The 20,913-nt window shown below is 41.3% G+C and overlaps 1 protein-coding gene across 1 annotated transcript in view; it reads right to left on the reverse strand.

The window, feature by feature from the left end:
- Positions 1–20,913, reverse strand: part of NSF (N-ethylmaleimide sensitive factor, vesicle fusing ATPase) — a 78,086-nt gene that overhangs the window by 29,865 nt on the left and 27,308 nt on the right. Inside the window, exons 8-11 of the mRNA XM_035566846.1 lie at positions 15,686–15,841; positions 2,864–3,063; positions 789–954; positions 221–295 (exon numbers count right to left, since the gene is read on the reverse strand). Of these exons, the coding sequence (XP_035422739.1) occupies positions 221–295; positions 789–954; positions 2,864–3,063; positions 15,686–15,841 (597 nt within the window). The remainder of the gene's footprint in view (positions 1–220; positions 296–788; positions 955–2,863; positions 3,064–15,685; positions 15,842–20,913) is intronic.

Genomic DNA, 20,913 nt, shown 5'->3' on the forward strand with positions numbered 1-20,913 from the left:
TTTAAAAGACTCACAGATGTGTTTCTGAGGACCATGGTTTAGTGGTAGACTTGTTATTGCTAGGTTAACAGTTGGCCTTGATGATCTTAGAAGTCTCTTCCAACCTAAATGATTCTATGATCAGGTCAATGGCTTATCAATTGGCAAATCTAAAATGGTATTTTCATTTGTTGACTAAGTTAATGTGAGCTTATGTATTGACATATACTAGCTTGCTTACCAATCTCCATTTTCACCTCAAGTCTCCCTGGTCTCAGCAGAGCTTCATCAATCAGGTCAGGTCTGTTGGTCATTCCTAAGTGCAAAATTAAAACCAAAATAAGCATTAGGTCAGCTAAGTTGGCCTCCAGCTCCTGAATATAGTCCATAAAGTCTCAGGAAAACAGACAGGACAGACATTTTGAGAAATACTGGAAAAAGCCATGCCCTAAAGTAGAGTCAGGGCAATAGGGATCAAACCTGCCTGAGTCCTGGCACCACAACAACTCAAAAAAAAAAAATAGCTAAAGAAGCCCCAGTCCTTCATATGTCAATATACCAGTGCATATTATTCCTTGCAAGTTTTCTTAATCAAACACTTGTTATTAAAAGTGAAATGAGAAAATTCTTTAAAACAGCAATATCAGCCAATTACATCTCCCTTTAAATATGCCACTGTTGCTTGTCAAATAGCAGTCATTCAGATGAGTCCAAACATATCCAATACCAACAATGATAAGTTAGCTGACCTGCAGTGAGCAAAATAGCATTTTTCAACCTGCATAACAAGGAAGACAGCATTATCATACCAATCACTAGGATGTTATTGAGTTGTTCTACTCCATCAATTTTAGACAGCAACTGGTTTACAACAGTATCATGGACTCCAGTGCTACCCGCCATGCTTCCTCTCTGCTTGCAGATTGCATCAATTTCATCAAAAATGATGATATGAACACCGCTGTTTGCTCCAAGCTATTGGAGAGAAAAACATGTCAGGAATGCCACATGTCACCACTGAAAGCAATCCAAACAAAACAGTAAATTCTCAACAAGATCAGCCAGAGAGATACAAAACATTGATATCTGCAAGTGGTTTTAGTATCACATGCTATGCATCAGACCCCTTTTCAGAATATCATCTTGCTGTCTTGTTGGTAGGCTTTGTCGTAACACAGGATTTTGCAGCTGACAGTCCTAAGAGAAGCAGTGTTTCAATGGACAGGAGTAGAATAAACAAGAAATGCACAAGCCCAAAGGCAGAAGACACAGCTCAAAGGGTAACAGTACTTGGTATCTGTGAAAGCCATCTGAAAGAGAAATGGAGAACAAAATACATCTGTGGAAGGATGCACCCGATGTTGGAAATAGCCCAGGTCACAATAAAGTTAGGAAATACACAGCTTGCCACGGTAACTGTGTTCTTAGTATTTTCAAGGAGTCCATTTGTTCAGTGCCAATCAGGAATAGAATTGCTTCTTCCCAGGTTCACTCAAAGGTGAAGCAGTTGCAGCTGGTTAAAGAACAGGATACTTTTTGTGACCATATTATGAAGCTTTTCCCCTTCAAATTCTACCCCTAAAACAGCTGTTGTGGACAGTGGAGACCATGTTAATACTGGGTAAATGTGCTGTCACTGGCAATCTGCCCCAGACACAAGTCATTACAATACCAACCTTTCTGAGACCTTTTTAATCTCACAACTTGTCATCAAGACCATCCCCTCCAGCCAATATGAAGTCTATTTTAACAGGTGTGCTATTGCAAAGGAAAAGAAGCTCACAGCTTTCAGTTATATTGCAACAACCAGAGAAAAGGAGATTGTTTACATCTGTATGTGTTCCCATGTAAAGCTCAGTTAGATTAATAAATCTTTTGCAGAAGAAAATTAAATAATTTCAGAATCTGCAGCACTGTCTGACAAATAAAATTAAGGTATACAGTCTCCTTTGCTAACGTTTTCTGAAAAGACCTCACTATTTAATAGCAATTTACCTGAAAATATAGCTTCTTTACCATAAAATCTTAATCACAATTAAGCGACAGGACAAATTACTACAGCACAAAGGAAAAAAAATTGTTTACACCTTCAAAGACTAGGATTTTCATAGCCAGCTCAAGTGATTGATAAAAAAAACAAGTTTGGAAAAAAAATGAATCTTTGCCTCCAGTTCCACTTTCAAAGATGCATACTCTCTGGTTTTGAGACAATATTCTTATCCATTAGTTTTCTGCTGAGAAAAATTAAGGGTGTATTGATTATAATTCTTATTATAATATTAAAATGTACACTTAATATTATTATAATGTACCTACACTATAATCCTGTAACCCAAAAACTTGAAGACATGAGAACTTATTTGAAATTTGTCCTAGTTTATGTGCCACCTGAACCTAGTGGCAAAACTCCAAATGGACTGTTTCAAAAAAAAAAAAAAAAAAAAAAAAAAAAAAAAAAAACAACCAACCACAGAAGAAAAGCAAAAAATGGAGCAAAATGTTTATGATCCTATTTTTAAGCACTTTCTGAGCAGCTGACACATTGCATAATACAAAACATAGCAGGATGGGCCCTACTGTATTACCTTAAAATAACTCTACATGAAAGTTAAACAAACTGTCCATCTTCAGCATAGCTAATAGGAAGACCAGCTACCTCTTCAGGTGCTAAGAGTGGTTTTGGTTTTATTTTTCTTCCAACTGAAATCATATGAATCTGTAGAATACTAATATTCAGTGACTTGCAAGGAGTAACTATAATCACAAGTGAAGCAGTGACTCAATCTTTTAATGCAAGCAGCAATTTTCTGATTATAAACTTCCTTTCCAGTCATTCTTAAGGCACATTCATCCTGACCATGCTATTTATCTATGTTTGCATTACCCTTCTTTGTTCTTCTTCTGCATCAGCAAACAGCTTGCGGATGTTGGCCTCAGACTCGCCCACGTATTTATTGAGGATTTCTGGACCATTGACCACCTTTGGTTCTCTGGCATTCAGCATCTTGCCAATCTGTCTCGCCATAAGTGTTTTACCACAGCCTGGAGGTCCATACAACAGAATGCCTTTCACATGCTTGCAGCCTAGAACAAGAGGGAAGAAGTTTAGAAAGCAGGCTTACAAAGGAAAGAGCAATACAGTAAAGAGGGAATTGCTGCTTACAACAGGGATGCTTTTACAGAGACCTTGCAGAGATGTGCATTAGCCTCAGCTCTGCGTCACGCCTTTAGCAGTGAAATACAAACATAGACTTGACAGACTGGATCAAAGTCATTCCACCAATCCAGCAATGGCCAACAAAAAATAACTCAAAGCTCGTAACAGCACAAATGCTCACCCTATATATTAGGCATGCTAAATTAAGAGCTAAGGACTGAGAGCCTGAATTATAACTTCTGGTCAGCAGTACGCTCAGTAAACAGGTGTCTGGTAAACAGGTGAATAACATACTTCTCAGTTCAACAAAACCCCAGAGTAGGTTCTAGGATGCTGATCATCCCCAGATAGTGAGGGGCTGCAGAAACCATTTAAAAAAAAAAAACCAACAAACATCACCCATATACCATGAACACCATGCAAAGATGCATTAACAATTTAGGACAAGCACACACTGCATCTGATTCATTTCTCTCTTCTCCTACAGGAGCACACAATGCATATGAGCAGCATTCCTTTACAGAAGAGATTCAGCTGAGTTTAATTTTCAGATATGTAAGGAAAATGAAGCATCAGATCATCAAAGTTACCCAGCTGAAGCTGAGCTCTCAATGTTGATGTAAGTAAAGCAGATTAATCTGATTCATGAATCAGAAAAACATGGGATATCATGTAATAATGCCTAACTTTTTACCCCTGCATTGGGCTTAAAAGAGTCTAGTTCTGGTTCCAGGCTGAAAAGGCTTCTTAGAACCATTAGAACCATCAGAGGCCAAAAAAAAGAACTTGACATGTAACTAGAAGACCTGAAAAACTCCAGTATTCTTACACTACTCTTACACTTGAATATTTTATGCTCTGCCTTATACTATGTTAAGAAAGGTCATGGTACCAACACGTCTGCTATGAAACGTCTGCTATGTTTTAGTCATTTAATGGGACTACCAGCATTTAGACAAGATCTAGCCAGACAGAAAAAAACAAATGCATCAAAACAAAACTTTTTTTTTTCTCCTGGAAGCAATCCAAAGGGACTAGTGTTGGAAAATCCTGAAACAGGAGAGCAATGATGATGTATAAGCACCATATTTTAAATACTGAGCACCAGACCCAGGGAAAGCCTCTAAGAAACAGAAAGCCACAGCTTTATAGCAAAGGCATCTAACTACAGAAACAGAAAAGGAAAACAGAAGTTATCTAGAGAAATAAAGACACAGGAGCTATACATTGCCCAAATTAAAAGGCATGTAGAAGACTGATTTAGTAGAAGAGCAAGTTTGGATGTTGTCTGGTCAGCGAGTGGTAAGGAAGTAGAAGAGAGATATATGTAACTTATTTCGTCTAGATCCTAGTATTTCCAATAGACCTCTATGTTTCTATTTTCTTATTATTTTTACCCAAAACTACAAGTAAATTTATTTTCAACTTTCAGGACACAGTGGGTGTTTTAGTGATTTATTTCTTCCTACTCGATTCCAAGCACAGGAAGAAGTGTTAGGTCCCCACTGTCTTTCCCATGGGCAAAGAAGAGATAAAGGTATGTGTGCAGAGAGTGAAACAGCCTGCGTGGATACCTGATATTCTGGGATACTTCTGGATTCTTCATGGATACCTGGATATTCTGACTGCAGACCTCCCTCTCGTGTTTTAGATCCCTAGCCAGACACAGCACCAACACGCTGGCAGAGCCTTCTTCCAGAGTCATCTTCACCTGCTGGACCCACAGGACATCCCAAGGAAAAAGACCTGGAGGAAGCTGTATCCACTGTCACCTATGGTTGGAATCTAACCAGAGCAGCTTTCATCAGCAAGAAATCCCCACTTTAAACACAAGTGTTTAATTACAGGGCAAGGAATCCAGTAGCACCTTCTTTGCTCTTGCTCCATCCAATTTCTGTGCAAAAACCCTACACATGTGTTCTGGACAACAAGTGAGGAATCAAGGTATCAGTATATTTGAAGACAAAAAACTATGTTTCCTTTCAAGATCAGATTTATCTAAAACTTAGAAATCCTCAAGTAGTAATTGTTTGTGGAAAAAACATGTTTATTAGTGAAAACAGTTCCATACTGTAGACAACACTCATAAGACATTAATTTTTAGATTGCATTCTTGCCATTTGACTTTTTAAAGCATGTAAAACATGCAACAAGTGCCCTGCAGTGCTTAAGATACACATTAACAGCAAAAAAATAAATAAATAAATAAATAATGAAGCAAACTGATGGCCCAGAGCTCAGACTTAGGGGACCTGAGTGCAGTTTCTAGCATCATCAAAAACGTAACGAGCTTGGGCCCATCAAGTTGTCACTCACACGGAACAACTATTCCCTCCTGCTTTCCATCTCATCTTAATTACATGCTAAGTTCCCCCCTTGCTGCATACCTCACTAGCAAAGTCCTCACTGCTGCTCAGACCTCACAGCAACATCCTGCATTTAAAGAATGAGTGCTTTTCTCCTTCATTAACTTACCAATGCTCAAGTGTGATTTAATTGCATTAACTCCCGAATCTTAGAGTGATAAAGAATTAATTTCAATCTGAATAACTGCTCAACACAAAATGTTTTCTATTATCTGCATGCGCTGCTCACTCTTTCAGGTTGTTCATACATGAAAATAAAGCCTCAAGAGAACATTGCTACAAAGAGCTTCTGATCCCTACCAAAACCTCCAAAAGAGACCCTGCTGCACCAGATAAGCACAATAATAAAGCTAAAAGATTTCTGTGCTTCTCTGCAGAGAAAAAAAAGCAGAAAAAAAAAACAACAAGAGATCTGGTTAAGAAGAATTCAGTCGAATTTCAGGGAATCTTGAAGTCAAAAACTACAAACACCACATACTGTCAGTAAAGACCAATTTCACACAGGAATGAATGAGGCATAGATAAATTAAAAGCTATTCCTGTCAAATCAATGTCATGAAAGGTATTGTTAACGTGTTTTGTGGAGGAACATGATCACCTATGTAGCCAAATAGCACAAAGCAGGATTTTGATGATGAGTGAAGCTTTTAAAGGAAATCCCAAGCAAAGAAAGTCACTGGTGCTCAGAAAGCTCCGATGTGCTCAAAGAGGAGAGGCCATCAAAAGGCTACCGACAAGTCGGGGCACATGCACACAAACAGCCCTGGGAGCACCCTTACTCAAGGTAGAAAAATTGTACTGTACAATCTCATTTTTGTCTAGTATAGCTTCAAAAAACAAAAACACTGCTACAGAGAACAGATTGCTCTGAATTTTTTTCTAGTTCTCCCACAGTTAAGAAACTCTCTCCTAGAAAGTGGTACAACCTCCAAGAAGCGTCTCTTCTACAGCTTTCTTTTACTTTCTTCTTCTAAGAAAGAACTTCTTGTAGAGCCCAAGTATTCTCTTTGTCTGCATGAACTAATACAGTCTTAGCAAAGGGCTCTAGCTGGATGACTCTGGGGAAACCAGACAGCCTTTGGACAAGTTTGCTTGGAAAGCCTCCTTGGATTTTCCCCTCTTCTTATTCCAACTTACTTGTCCTGAGGAAGTGTCAACTCTTACTTGATAAGCTAAAAAATTTAAAAATGAGCTGCTGAAAGGACAGAAGCTGTCGCAGGAACAACAAAGAAAGAAGGCTTCTCGAAGTTAGGCCACAGCTTCAGCAGCCACTTAAATCCTCGGGCTGTGCTTGGTCATTAGCCACTCATCCCACCTGAGCAAAAAGAGCAGCCCTGGCACCCAGCAAGATCCCAGGGACAATGTGAGAGTTACCTGACAAAGACAAGCCCAGCCCGTGTTGGTCCCTCCACGCTCACTTTTTAGCAAATAACACCACACATGGATGATTCCCCACATCGGAAGGTGGGCAATATCACTAACCATCTGCCTAAAGCTTGGTTCACAGCAGGCACACGCTGCTGGGGACCTCCGAGAGCTGGATCTTGCTCAGGTGGAAGAGCGTTCCTGAAACCAAAGTAATTAGTTCCTCTTTAAATGAAATTGCCACAAGCTACTCCAGTAGAGATGCTCCTGTATAGCTACGTTCACCTGGCTAAAATTAAAGCTTTAAACACAAGCAGGACTTTATTAAAATAGACAGGTGATGACAAACTACAAATGTTACGTCTCAAATCACAGCGGGATCCTATGTCCCACACAGGAATTTTGATTAAGTTTATCTCCACTCTGCTGATCTCACCAATGCAGCCAAATGTCAATACTATTATGAGTATCTTATAAACACAAATTATTAGCAGTGCAGACATCTCTAACTCATTAAGCTTACCATTCGGACTTAAAATCAAAGGCCATTCCTTTAATGGGATACTTAATTATGCAATTGAATGTCATAAGGTTAGAGGCTGAATAAACAGGTTAAGGGGAACTAAACTGTACCAATATGAGATGTCTTCCACAGAAAATATAAGGGAAAAATCATAAAAACTGGTAAGAGCATTACCTAGAGAAATTAAACACTATTTTGAACCAGAACGTCATTTACCCAGAGACAGGATGAAGTTTATTTGTTCAACTCTCACTACTCACTCTTTTGAAAGATCAGAAGAAATGTTTAAGTATAACAGGGATTTTCTACTTGGGACTGTAATTCCCCTTTTAATTAAAATCAAAGCATTCTGGTGTGATTGTATCATTCAGATGCACCTATCAGAAACCTACATCGACAGCAAAGTACTGATCCTGAATGCATCAGGGAGAGATGCTTATCTTTGTACATTAATCTTCAGGCAGGTTAGAGTAAGATCACGGTCCCCAGACTTCACCTGCCACATGGACAAGATTTTCCAACTCTTGGGTGGAATTTCCCCCTCCTCTCAACCTGTAAGCCCAGCATTATTTCAGCCTACATCACTGCCTACAGTTAATCTTCCTGTAGGATTTACGTGCTACTGACAAGCAGCAAGACTGAAGTAACTTGTTCCTGCTTTCATTTCAAAGACAGGACAGGCAAGGAGCTACACCTGAAATAGAAGCTTTTATTTTAAGTGGACTCTCAATAGCCAGTTGCTTGACATAACAAATCATTTGCCACTGTAAAGAGAGGACAACAAAGCCAGTAAGTTCTTCCTAGATCTTTGAAAGGAGTCCCTCACCTTTCTCATCATGTCTTGCTTGGCTGTGAGAAGTTTAATACGTACATGTATAAGGAGGCAATAACTAGATTTACAACAACGGCAGGACATTTATCAATTTCTGATGGAATGTGATAAAAAAAGAAAATAAATCAGCATTAGAGAAGCTTCCAACGGAATGCCTTTGGCTACACAAACGAAATCATGAAAAAGGGATTTTGATAAGAATATGTACAAAACAAACCCATCTTAAAAAGAAGTCATACCTGCAACCAAAAAAAATAAAAGCAAATGCCTCTGCCTCTCTGGGGAGTTGCAAAAACGATGTCAATTGAAGACAAAGATTATGCAGAGTCCTTGGATGGATCGCTGAACACAACAGCTAATGTTTACAGTCAGATCCCACCTGGATGTTAATAGCCATAAATCTCATCGGCATTTTCTACTTTTTGGAAAAAAGCTGGATCATATCTGTCTACTTAAAGTCGACATGAAGGAATTTGCAAATACCTTTTGGAATACTTGCCCACAGAGCACCTCCAAGTAAACAAGTAGCAACATAACAGGGTCACTGGGATGTCCCAAGGCCTGGTTTTCCAGCCAGAACAAAACTGCACTTGCCAAGCTGCAGTGACACGTGCTAAGGGACACCCCAACTGCAGCCATACAAAATAACTGCAAGAGTCCTTACAGCTCAGTGTCTGGGGATGACCATGGCCATCAATACAAAATAGCATAAATTCTTTGTGGCAGTTTCAGTGAAGCATCCCCTTCCCTTTGTTCCAAGCCTGCCATCTGTGAGCCCCATTTCATGTTTCCAAATCCGTGGGTTGGAAGAGCAAACACCCACTGGTCTCTTTGCAAGGCTGAAGATCTTCAGACCAACTGATTCCATGTTTACAAGCTTTTCTGAGCCCATTATCACAGAATCACAAAATCACAGAACGGTTTGTATTGGAAGGGATCTTAGAGCTCATCCAGTTCCAAGTCCCGACCATGAGCAGGACCCCTCCCGCCAGTCCAGGCTGTCCCCAGCCCCATCCGGCCCGGCCCTGGGCACCTCCAGGGATGGGGCACCCACAGCTCCTCGGGGCAGCCTGGGCCAGGGCCTCACCACCCTCAGAGGGAAGAATTCCTTCCTTATATCTAATCTAAATCTACCCTTTTTTAGTTTAAAGCCATTACTCCTTGTTTTATCACCACACTCCCTGACAAGTTGTCCCTCCCCAGCTTTCCTGCAGCCCCCTTGAGGCCCTGGCAGGCCCCTGTGAGCTCTCCCTGGGGCCTTCCCTTCCCCAGGCCGAAACCCTCCAGCTCTCAGCCTGGCCCCGCAGCGAAGCTGCCCCAGCCTCTGAGCATCCTCATGGCCTTCCCCAGACCCTCTCCAACAGCTCCGTGTCCTGCTGGTGCTGGGGACCCAGAGCTGAACGCAGGACTCCAGGAGGGGTCTCACGAGAGCAGAGCAGAGGGGCACAATCCCCTCCCTCGCCCTGCTGCCCACGCTGCTTTTGGTGCAGCCCAGGGTACGGTTGGCTTTCTGGGCTGCGAGCGCACATTTCTGGCTTATGTTGAGCTTCTCATCCACCAGCACACCCAGGCCCTGCTCTGCAGGGCTGCTCTCAATCCATTCTCCACCCAGCCTGTGGCTGTGCTTGGGACTGCCCCGGCCCAGATGCAGGACCCCGAGATGCCCAAGGCATCCCGATGCCCTGGCTCCAGCGTTTTTCCAGTTCTACCGCATCCATTCTGAGACCCAGACAAGAACTGCATCCAGCAATTCAAAATGTGAACAAATTACAGATTTATACCGTGACATAATTATATTGTTGTGGATTTTTTGAAACTGATCTTAATAATTCCTGAATTCAGCTAGGATTTGATTGACCCTCTACTGAGCTTAGAGCAATTATTTTTGGAGCTCCACTAACCAGATTCAGCCGCCACGGGAGCACTTCATCATATAATCACATCAGGAGGTGAAGACGCATCGAAGTGCTGGCCCAACTCCCTAACGAGAAGAAAAGCCAACAACAGACAATGCTCAGTTCAAACTGCAAAACACTTTCTACCTGAGTGCCGACTTCATGTCGCATGGCAGCCAACACTAGCATCAGTGACAGTCAGGCAAGGTCTAAGCACCGAATAGGCAGGGAACCAGAGCGCGCCCACAGGAGCACTTAATACTCACAGGTTATACCTGGACAAGGACTTCACCCAGGAGCACTCTGAGCAAGTGAAATCATCTCAAAGTCGCTGAGAACTTGTACAGCATGGATGGGATGCTGGGGGGGGTGGGGGAAGTCATCCTTAATGCTACAAAGGGAAAGAAGAGCTGGGAGAAGAAAAGGCGCCATGGGGCTGGACTAAACAATTTTGAGAGATCCCTTCCAACTTCAAATATTTTCTGATTTTGTTGTATAGACCTATCACTACCTTAATTCCTGGAGAATTCTGGCATGATGTCCTTCTAAGTAGGTAGAAGAAAACAAGGATAAGAGCAATAGCCAAAAGGAATTTATTAGATCAGTCTAAAGACAACTTCCCTCTAGTAAAGCATATGAAGTCACACGCGGAGGGCTTGAGGGGGAAATAAAAGAGCAAAATGAAGGGAGATCTAGACCTTTATAAAGCTATAAGAAGGTCTTACACATCCTCATAAGCTTGTATGAAAGACACTGTCTGAATGAAGTTAAAGGTAGATGAAAAGTGGATGAAAAAAACAAAACAACAACTTTGAAGCACAAAGAGAAAGGATCCCTCCTGGATTTACTGCTATACAATGTTTTTATTACACTGAAAGGTGGGATTAATTTTTTTTTCCTCTTTTTAAATGTAACTCAATGCACAAGTTTCTACATTTGGGTAGGAATAATAACCTGCATGTTGCAAAACGAAACAAGTCATCATACTGAGGATTATACATAAGAATGTACACCAAGGCACAGAGAAAACCCGCCAATCCACCCCAGAATTCATGAGCACCTCTGACAGTTTCTGAGCCCTGCTTGGGTCATCACACTGCCAAGCAGTGAAGAATGACCCAGGGAAGAGAAATAACAACAATCAGTGACCTAGAGATTGTGACTATGAGAAAGGGTTTCAAAATCTAGGTGCTAGCCTTCAGAATACTGAAGAGAAACACAGACAAGTATGTAAAAGTCCCCTCCAAAAACCTAACAAAAACGTTTCATATCTACCATATATAATAAACAGCTGCTAGGCTGAGTACAAGCAATTGGAAAGTTTTGACAGTGAGGATACTCTAAGCAGTAGAATAGGCTGCATTAGGAAGTTCGGGTATTTTTACCACCACAGTTACAGGTTAGACATGTCTGACTGATTTTTCGTAACAAATATCCTATTTTAAAAATAGACTGGATGAGATCCTTCCCAATGCTATTTTTCTCTTATAGCATCCGAGTACTTCAAGAACATTAGTGCACTAATTTTAAAGATACCTTAAAAGACACATCTCCAAGTCACAGTGCTTCATTAATACCTTACTTTACCATAGCGAGCTGTACTTCACACGGAGCACTGAGACTGACCGATCCTAAGAGTCAGAGCACAAGCTGGTTACCAGGAAATAGAAATCACCTCTGAAAAGTCTGATTGAACCTACTTATTGGTGGTAACGGAAGAGCACAGAGAATTTGGGTTCCATTTCAATTTCTCAACAAGAATGTGATCTGTAACACCAAACATTTCTGTACCTGTTACTAAACTGTAACAACCTGCGCAGCTGAAATCTACTTTTTCAACGGCCACTGGAACAACTGATGTGCCATGTAAGTCATAAAAACCACTCCCCTGCTAAAAGTCAAGACCATGTTTCAAATACATGGAGACACTGGAGCGTTCTTCAGAAAGGAAAACAGAGTTCAGCACTGGCATTTTCTTTCAGGTCTGAGAAAACGTTTTTGGTCTTGTTGATATTCAGTGCCTGGAGATATACATTTCAAAAATTTTATCTAAATGGCTGAAGTTGAAGGAAGGAAAAAAAAAAGTCTGTTCCAGTTTAAAAAAGACAAGAATGATTACAACATGTATTCATCAATATAATAGTTATCAAATAAAAAGGAGGAGCTCTAGCTTGAATGAGAAGATGCTTTTAATAGCAATAAAAGAAAAACCAAAATCAGTCTTAAGGCAACTAAATGGGGATCAATCAATTGTAATGCTGCTGTTCACAATGTAGTTGCGTGGCTTTACTTTGAGTTGAACATCATAGAGAACCAGAAAGGGCTTGAGAAACAGGGGCAGTTCCCCACAGATACTGCTTTTTAGGGCTGTCCTTTTCCCCTCTCCTACCGGTATACTGTTTTGACTTGAATAACTTTGGTATCCTTTGTGCAGTTACACATAAGCACAACAGAAAGCCCTTCAAGATGGGTGAAGTGAACACACAAGTAATTCATACTTTAAGTTACCTTTGTTACAAAGACTTCTATCTTACCTCTATCAGCCCCCTGCAAATATTAGTTTCCTGCCTTAAAAGCATCACCCCTACAATAGTGAAGCCTCGAGGATGGCACTGAAAAGGAGCATCCCTTTTGTTTGAAGGCACTTTCTCAGTTCTCATCCAGTTAAGAATTTATTTCCATTTGGCAGTCACAAGATTATTAAGAGCCTAGTACTAGGTAAAAAGATAACTACACCAACTATGTTCGTAATACTAAAGAATCTCCAGCAAAATGACTGTAGCCTTAAAAAAGCACTCAGCTTAAACTGGTGAAAGTCCCACTGTGCTGATGAGAAACCTTACCCCTCCTGCTGCCACCCGTGTGGCTGTGTCCCAGCAAGCCAACCAGGGACCCAAATGCTAACTGCTCACACATGCACACTTTTTTTCTTGCTTTCAAATGTATTAGCTCTTTACAGAGGCATACAAGCCCACCACAACAGAGGTGATGGATATGAACATGGGAAAGGCGTGGGTAGCGAAAAGGAAATTGCCCCTTTCCAGGGCAGCAGGGAGCTATGGAAATGTTCAATGACCAGCTGAGGTTGATCTTGGATTTCTTTTCTTGGATAAACCAGAGATTGTAGCATCAGAGTAGCATTTACACCCTCGGATGATATGGTTAACTAACACTGATTTATATGCTCCAAACCCAGAACATTCCTTGGAAGTTAGATAAACCACACACAAATTGCAAGCAATTTTTGAAGGGTCTATACTGCCTCTATGTAGTTACAGGACAGAAATATTTATTGCGTTTGGCATGGAAGTTGCAGTCTGTAAGCACTGGGCAAAAAACAGAAGTGGGTGAGCAGCAGAGCACCAGATAGCAGGCGAATTCTTTCTTTTCCTTTCCCAATAAATTATATACAAAGGTGAACAGCTGTCACACTGACATTTCAGATCTGAAATATAGTTAAGAGCAAGTTATAACTAAGGCAAAGAAAATGAATGTCAGAAAGTTCTGTTATTTCAAATTTCAGATAAGCTCTTTAGCCCTAGGGTTAATCAGAGAGCTAGAGAGCTCTGTTTGGAGTATAACTTCTTACCAGAAAAATGTTTCTTTGCATAGTATGTGTGTAAACACGCACAAGTAAGGGTATATGTATTTATATAAATAATATGGCACACCTTTAATTCATTGCCCAGGGTAATCAAAATACTAGTGGTCCGTCAGAGAGCCTTCTTCTTCCTGTATTAAGCAACCCCAATTAACGAGAGGAACCATCTGAGCAGCATATCCTGCAAAGCTGCTCCACAACCTCATGCAGCCAGCAAGGTTTCTGACCTTTGCAAGAGGTACCTGTTAGAGATGCAGGTCCTTCATGGCAAAGCTACCTGCTGCATGCTATTTCTGAACAGTGCCCAGCTGTCAGGTCGATTCAGCCATCAATAATACCAAGCAAATCCGATCAAACCCCGACATATCCCTGCTTAGCATGCTGCCAGATTGCATGCAGCCGTGGAAGTTGAATAATGGATGTTATAACAAAACGAAAACAAGCTCTCATTATCTCTAGTCTACTAGTGCATTTCTCATTACAGTCAAATGATACCAATGAGAATTCCAAGTCTTTTACCTCCACGTAGAATCAAAGATCCTGCACTGCTGCTAGGAACATACATGTAGCTGCTTCAGAAGGTCAAAATATTTCAAGTGGGGGATGCTGGTCCATCCAAAGGCCAGCTGGCAGCAACATTTCTGAACAGGACACAGAGTGTCCCAGTAAAAGGGCTTTTCTTTCCATAGCTAACATCACTTCCCTCTGCAGAACAGCTAAATACCAACAAATTCAAGCTGTTCCTGTCTTCAAGCTGAGGCAGAGACATCATGATTTGATCACAGCCACAAAAAAAAAAAAGAAGAGAAGCACGATCAGCCCCCAGAAGGCCTTAACTAACAGATCAATATGAAGTAAAAAAAAAAGCAGTAGAGAGAATCATGCACTAACTGGATTTAGCCTACAGGGGTTCTTCAATGTTTCTCCTTAAGTGTTTAAATCACTAAGAAAAGACCTAACACACCTCACAGAGAAGTTTACTTTAACGTTAATTCCACAAACACTGGAAACGGACACACTTCATACAGCCACACACAAACAGGACATATCTTCTGATCAAAATCTGTTTTGTAATCAAAATCTTGATTGCTTCATTTGTGGGGAGAGAGAAGGTGGATCAAGAAATATAAACATAGTTAGAAATTATGTAGCTCCAAATTCCAAGTTTAAATATGATCCCACAGAGATTATTTTCAGAGAATGAAGACTAGCTATAACATCCCTAGCCACTTTATGGGACAAAATAAGATACTTGCAGCTGCATATTGCTTAATAAAATTACTTTTAAAATCAGAACCATTTATCTGCCTGCCAGCACATGTTTACAAAGTAATGGGACTGCCTTTCCTACCCTAGACCCAAAAAGGCTATATTTAAGAATCTGTGCTTTTATTTCACAAACTCCAAGACGTGCCATGGCCTGTGCATCCTCTGCAGAATTTCAAATCAGACCAACCCAAGATCACACAAGACACTCTGTTTCTTGGGCTAATGCTGTGAGAAGGACATAAGTTCATAGTGCAATTGCCAGGACAATAGATACTATACATAAGGCAGGATCATTAAGGACAGAATTTCCTTTGATTTGTACAGAAAGCCCATTGCCAGTAAGTCAGAAATGGGAGCATTCAATCTCATTGCTATGAATAAATGAAGCATGCAGAAGAATAGGCAGTGTTTGGGTTCCAACAGAAAAGTATTCAGTTAAACCATATATTTCATTTGCTCAGACATTTCATGTACAGCGTTGAGCATTCAAGTTGCTTCTTTGTCCCCCTTCTCTAGCCAAGTAACAGGAGTACGAAAGACATTCGGGAGCAACAGTGGAAGAAAAGGCTTTGTTAGTCTTTTAGATCTCTAAGTAACTGCCATGTTATAGCATAAGGTTGTTAGTTGATTTTGTCTTTCCAAGCCAGAAACGGGTCTGCATCCTGTACCCCAGACATATTTCTCTCTATCATACTTACCCATTTGCTCTACAATTTCAGGTGGAAACACTCGTGAAGCAAAAGCTCGTCGGAAAATATCTGAGAATTCTTTGTCAAGGCCACCAATGCCCATTTTCTCAAAATTCCAGTCTGGGTTGATGATCGACTGGCGGTTCTCCTTGGTCTTTGATTTACCTGTAAAAAAAAAAAAAAAAAAAGCCATTTCAAACATGCGGCACAGCAGAATTACAGCAAATAAAAAAGTACAAATGCCAGAAAGGCTCCACCAGGTCAGACCCATGTCCAGGTAAATCAATGTTCACTTGCAGACATTAGTTTGGAGGACTCATTGTAACAAGGACGCTGAACCAGCTCCTCAGCTTGCTTAGTGCACTATTTCCCCAGCCTTTACCTGTTCCTGTTCATGGACTTCAAGCCAGAAATTGCTCTTACTCATTTAATAATCCTCAATGGATTTCTCTGCCACAAATTTATCTAGGCCCCCTTGAACCTATGTAAACTTAGAACACCCTGCAGCATTTGGTTCACCCTCTTTCAGGCCACCTCAGGTAGCATCAGACTTGGCCTGCGTTCTCCTCAGCTGTACCTTTTCCAGACACAACAGTCCTAACTCGCTCTTCAGTCCTTACACAGTTGCTGCTCCACACTTGAGCATCCGTGTTGCTCTCCTCCCAGTCTTCTCAATTTCTGCTACACCCTTTGAGAAACAGGCAGACCCAAACTGTGCACACCGAGGTTTGTCTGCAAAATTATGCTACGCTTTGTTCATATTTCTTTATTAAGAGGTAATACTTCTTAACGTCTATGCTTAATAATTCTTAACAAGAGCCAGGCAGCTTCCGAGCACGGGCCCAGCATTTCCTTAAGTCTCTCATACCTGGGATCTTGGCCTTAAGTAGCAATTATATTTGACTGAAGTTAGGAATGTTTTTCCTCCCACGCATCACTTTATGTTTATTTATATTGAATTTCCTCTGCCATTTTATTTCTTAGTCACTCAGCCCCACAGGACCAAGCTTTGTCACCTCATTACTCAGCCTTTATTCCTGCTTATTTAATAATTATAATGAAAAGCAAAGGCCCCAGCAGAGATTCATGCTGAACTCCACCGGCACTGGCTATTTACCTCTAGCCTTTCATTGTTCATCCATCTCTTTTTAGTTTCTAGTTAAAGAAACTTCAATAAGGAATCGCTGAAAGACTTTTGAAAAATAAGCAGACTATGTCAGCCCTTATCCCCGTGTCTTCTGATTCCTGTAACAAATTCCAGTGGGAACATGAGGTAGGACCTCCCTTACAGGAAGACAGGCTGACCCTTCCCAGCGTATCACCTTCATATAGATATCAGTGAATTTGATTCTTTATTACAGTTTGGGTTGATTTTTTTTTCCTGTGCGGATTTCAGGTTCAAAGATCTGTAGCTTTCCAGACCTTTTGTGGAATCCTTCTGAATTCTCCTCTGCTCTGCTCTCAGGAGACCCCACCAGGAGCAGAGTGTTCAGCTCTGGGGCCCCCAGAAAGACGTGGAGCTGTTCGAGTGGGTGCAGAGGAGACCATGAGGATGCTCAGTGGCTGGAGCAGCTCCACGGTGGAGCCAGGCTGAGGGCGTTGGGGTTGTTCAGCCTGGAGAGGAAAAGGCTCTGGGGAAAGCTTACAGGGGCCCTCCAGTGCCTGAAGAGGGTTTACAGGAAAGCTGTGGAAGAGGGACTTTCTGCTTTTTGTGTGGTGACAGGACAAGCGGGAATGGTTTCAAGCTAAAAGAGGGCAGATTTAGGCTAGCTATTAGGAAGAAATTCTTTACTATGAAGGTGGTGAGGCCCTGGCCCAGGCTGCCCCGAGGAGCTGTGGGTGCCCCATCCCTGGAGGTGCCCAAGGCCGGGCTGGATGGGGCTGGGGGCAGCCTGGGCTGGCGGGAGGGGCCCTGCCCACGGCAGGTGTTGGAATTAGATGGTCTTTAAGGTTCCTTCCAACCCAAACCTTTCTAGGATTCTGTGACTGACAGCACACTTGCCATCTTCCAGTCCTCAGACACCAGAACAATTTTAAGCAAGGTTACACAAAACCATTACAAGTTCAGTTATTTCACCTTTGAGTTCCTTTGCAACTCAGGAGAATAAAAGCCAGTCCTGGCAAACTACCACTGCTCATTTTCCCCATTTGTTTGATTACCTCTGCTAGAGATGCTTCAAGTTGAGCCAGATTCCCTAAGCACAGGTTTAGCAGTCTCTGTGCAATATTCTAACAGCCTTCCTTTCCCTTTTGCTGACAAAATCCGCATAAGTTCTAGTCTTACAGAACTCCCTGCTCCCTTTTCAGAGAAGCCTAAAAGTAATTAGTACATTTAGGATGTAGACAATAAGCACAAATACTACAATAAGTGTACAGCTGAGATGCTAACAGACAGATCCACGTAGACTTGCCTTAAATTTGTGTGAGGGGAATTTATAAACAAGCACTGATACTCACATGAGTTAGATCAACATGTCTGAATGGCTTTTAGCAACATCACTTTGTTTCGCTACCAGAGAAACTAACAGCAATATTAAAAGCCCAGGGAAGAATCAAAGATTCTCAAAATAATCTTAATTCTTGCTGAAATTGAATGTCATGTATTTTCTGGGACATGCACAGTGTCAATCCTCTACAGGATTGGCCCCGGGAACAAAACACCCCCTAACTTTACACATCTAGAAGTGCAGTAAGCACGCTAAACAGAAGTTCCATGTTTGCTGAACTAGACCACTAATTATCTTGGTTTAAATACACCTAGAAGAAACACTTTAATTCTTAGGTCAACAAAATAAACAAGAGCATGCCTCTAACACAGTAGGGACAACATTTTACCAGCTCTAACATCCAGCACTAACACACAGAACCACGCAGGACAGCAGTGATCATTTGGTTCACTGATGGCTATATATTTACCATCTCATTGCTCCACTGCAGTCTTCAGACCAGACCCCTCAGCCAGGCATGTTACTTTTCCTCCAGAACTTGGCCTACACTCCCCCCTTCTGGCTGCATCTGATCACAATAAAATTCTCATAGATTGAACTAAAACATCATCATCTGTTGGTTTTACAACACAATTTCATACTACGTACAGGAAACTGAATTAGCATTATTTTTTTTTAACGATCACAATTCTTATCTGCTGAAGAAAATAAAGGCCATTAATGAAAGCAGTCCTCAATGACACTTACTTTATTTTTATCTCCTCTCCCAGAATTTAATTCACAACTTTACAATTCTCCAGAGACTAACAAAGCACATTAAGTAGCTCTGCCTCAGATCAATGAGGAGATTACATAAAGCAGCAATCAGAAGGAAGTAAATTGAGGCATAAGCAACTCTTTTGTCTTGTCTGCAGGCAATGAAATAAAATCGCAGTGAAGGATTCCTATTTCCAATCAATTAACGCTCCCATGGGAGCGCTCTTCACACCTATCCAGGCTAGAAAGAAGATCGCAGGTCATTTTATGGCTTTGAATATTGACCAAATAAAATACCATTGCTTGCTCTGATGTAATAAATTGGATTATGTTAATATTCACCTCCAGCTGTCCAATCAAAACATGGTAAAAACTAAATGGACTGTAACCATGTAATTGCAGGCATGAAATAGCTGTTCATGCAAACTTCATTCAGTGCTCTTAGAACTCGTACCCTTGTTAATATGCTTAATTAGTCATTTACAACCCCATCCCACAGGTCTCCTGTGCTTGTTTTATTTTCCCCAGTACAGATAAGTGGCTGTACTTTCAGATAAAAACGTCCATGTAAGATGCAAGATGTGAGGTTACAGAACAGCTTCTGTCTCCCCCCTTCTGCAACAACTGTAGCTTGTTAAGCAGACAACTACAGAGCACCAAGTCACAGCCTCGCACTTAAGGAAAGTTAATACTTTAGTGCAGGGTCAAAACTGACTCTGCCATGGCTCCTGCAATGCTGAATGAGTTAAATTATCTTGTTCTAAGTGGCTATTAGCCTCACGTTTTATTTCTGTACCAAATACTCAAAGTACTGAGTACTCACAGTCAAGCAGAGCTGTTCTTTGAACACAAACCTACTACAAAAACCCTAATTGTTGGACGAGTCGCTGAGCTGAGCTACCCAGGTTCACCGAGTCTTCACTCACAGCACCCTTCATCTGCTGCAAGGGCCCTGCCACTTATCTGTGGAAGAGCAGCAGCAAAAACAAAAGATTTCTTAGTTCATGGGCTCCAGTTAAAGGAAATAAAGAGGAAAAAACATAAGAAAAAAGAAAAAATTAAATTCCTGTACTGAGCAGGCATTCTTATCATACTCAGCAAGGAATGCCTAGAGCCATCTTACCACCAAGGGAGGCATCTGTAACTACAGGCTTACTAAGTATGGTCGACTTCATAACACAGATAGGAAAAGGAACAGCCAGACTAGTAGTGTCTACCTGTTCCGCAGGGCAACCAGCATGACCCCAGGGAGCGCACACAGCCACCTGCAGGGAAGGTGCCCTCACTGCCCACTCTGTGGTCCAGGTCCCCTAACATTCAAGCTGGTGGGTCTGTGGGAAAGCACCAGACTCCTCTCAAGCTCTACACGAGTTTAATTCTAAATGAATGTAAGGAGGATGCATCAGTTATTCCCTATTTGTTTGCCAGTAAAATCTGGAATTGTACACAAAGATTTGTTTTCCTGAGACTTTAGAACATGCTTCTTAAAACAAAAAGTTCATAGTTTTGGTTAATATACTTACATTAATCTATGCTTTGTTAACGTGTAAGCAGTTAATACAGATCTCACATAATAAAAATGCTGTGCTTTATTTTGCAGCTGTCATCGATTTCTGAAGAGCAAGATTTTCAGAAGTCAAGAAAAATGAAGTGCTCTTCTGAAGCTACCTTCTACCATCTTTTTAAGGTTCTCCTTGGAGAAGAGATCTCATTAGAGATGGGACTGTCAGAAGCTTTGCACTCATTCTGAAATGTTTGCTTCTCGTTCAAAAAAGTTCTCGCTTTCCCTTTTCTCTACTGTTTAAAGTTAAACAGGTGTTGGCTTGTTAGTGTTCCTAAAAATATAATTCTCTGATGTTTAAAGAGTTAAAACATTTCAACTAGCTGCTGTATTTCACTGGAACTCCTGGTCCATGGTGCCTCTCTAATCCAGCCCTATGAGTCCAGAGCAGTCAGGCTAACCTCTCCTGTTCTGACACAATTTGTTATCGTCTGTCTCTCAACCATGGACACCGGTCTCCTTGCATCGCTGTG

Source organism: Cygnus atratus, chromosome 25, assembly GCF_013377495.2.
Source record: "Cygnus atratus isolate AKBS03 ecotype Queensland, Australia chromosome 25, CAtr_DNAZoo_HiC_assembly, whole genome shotgun sequence".
NCBI classification, from domain to species: Eukaryota; Metazoa; Chordata; class Aves; order Anseriformes; family Anatidae; genus Cygnus; species Cygnus atratus.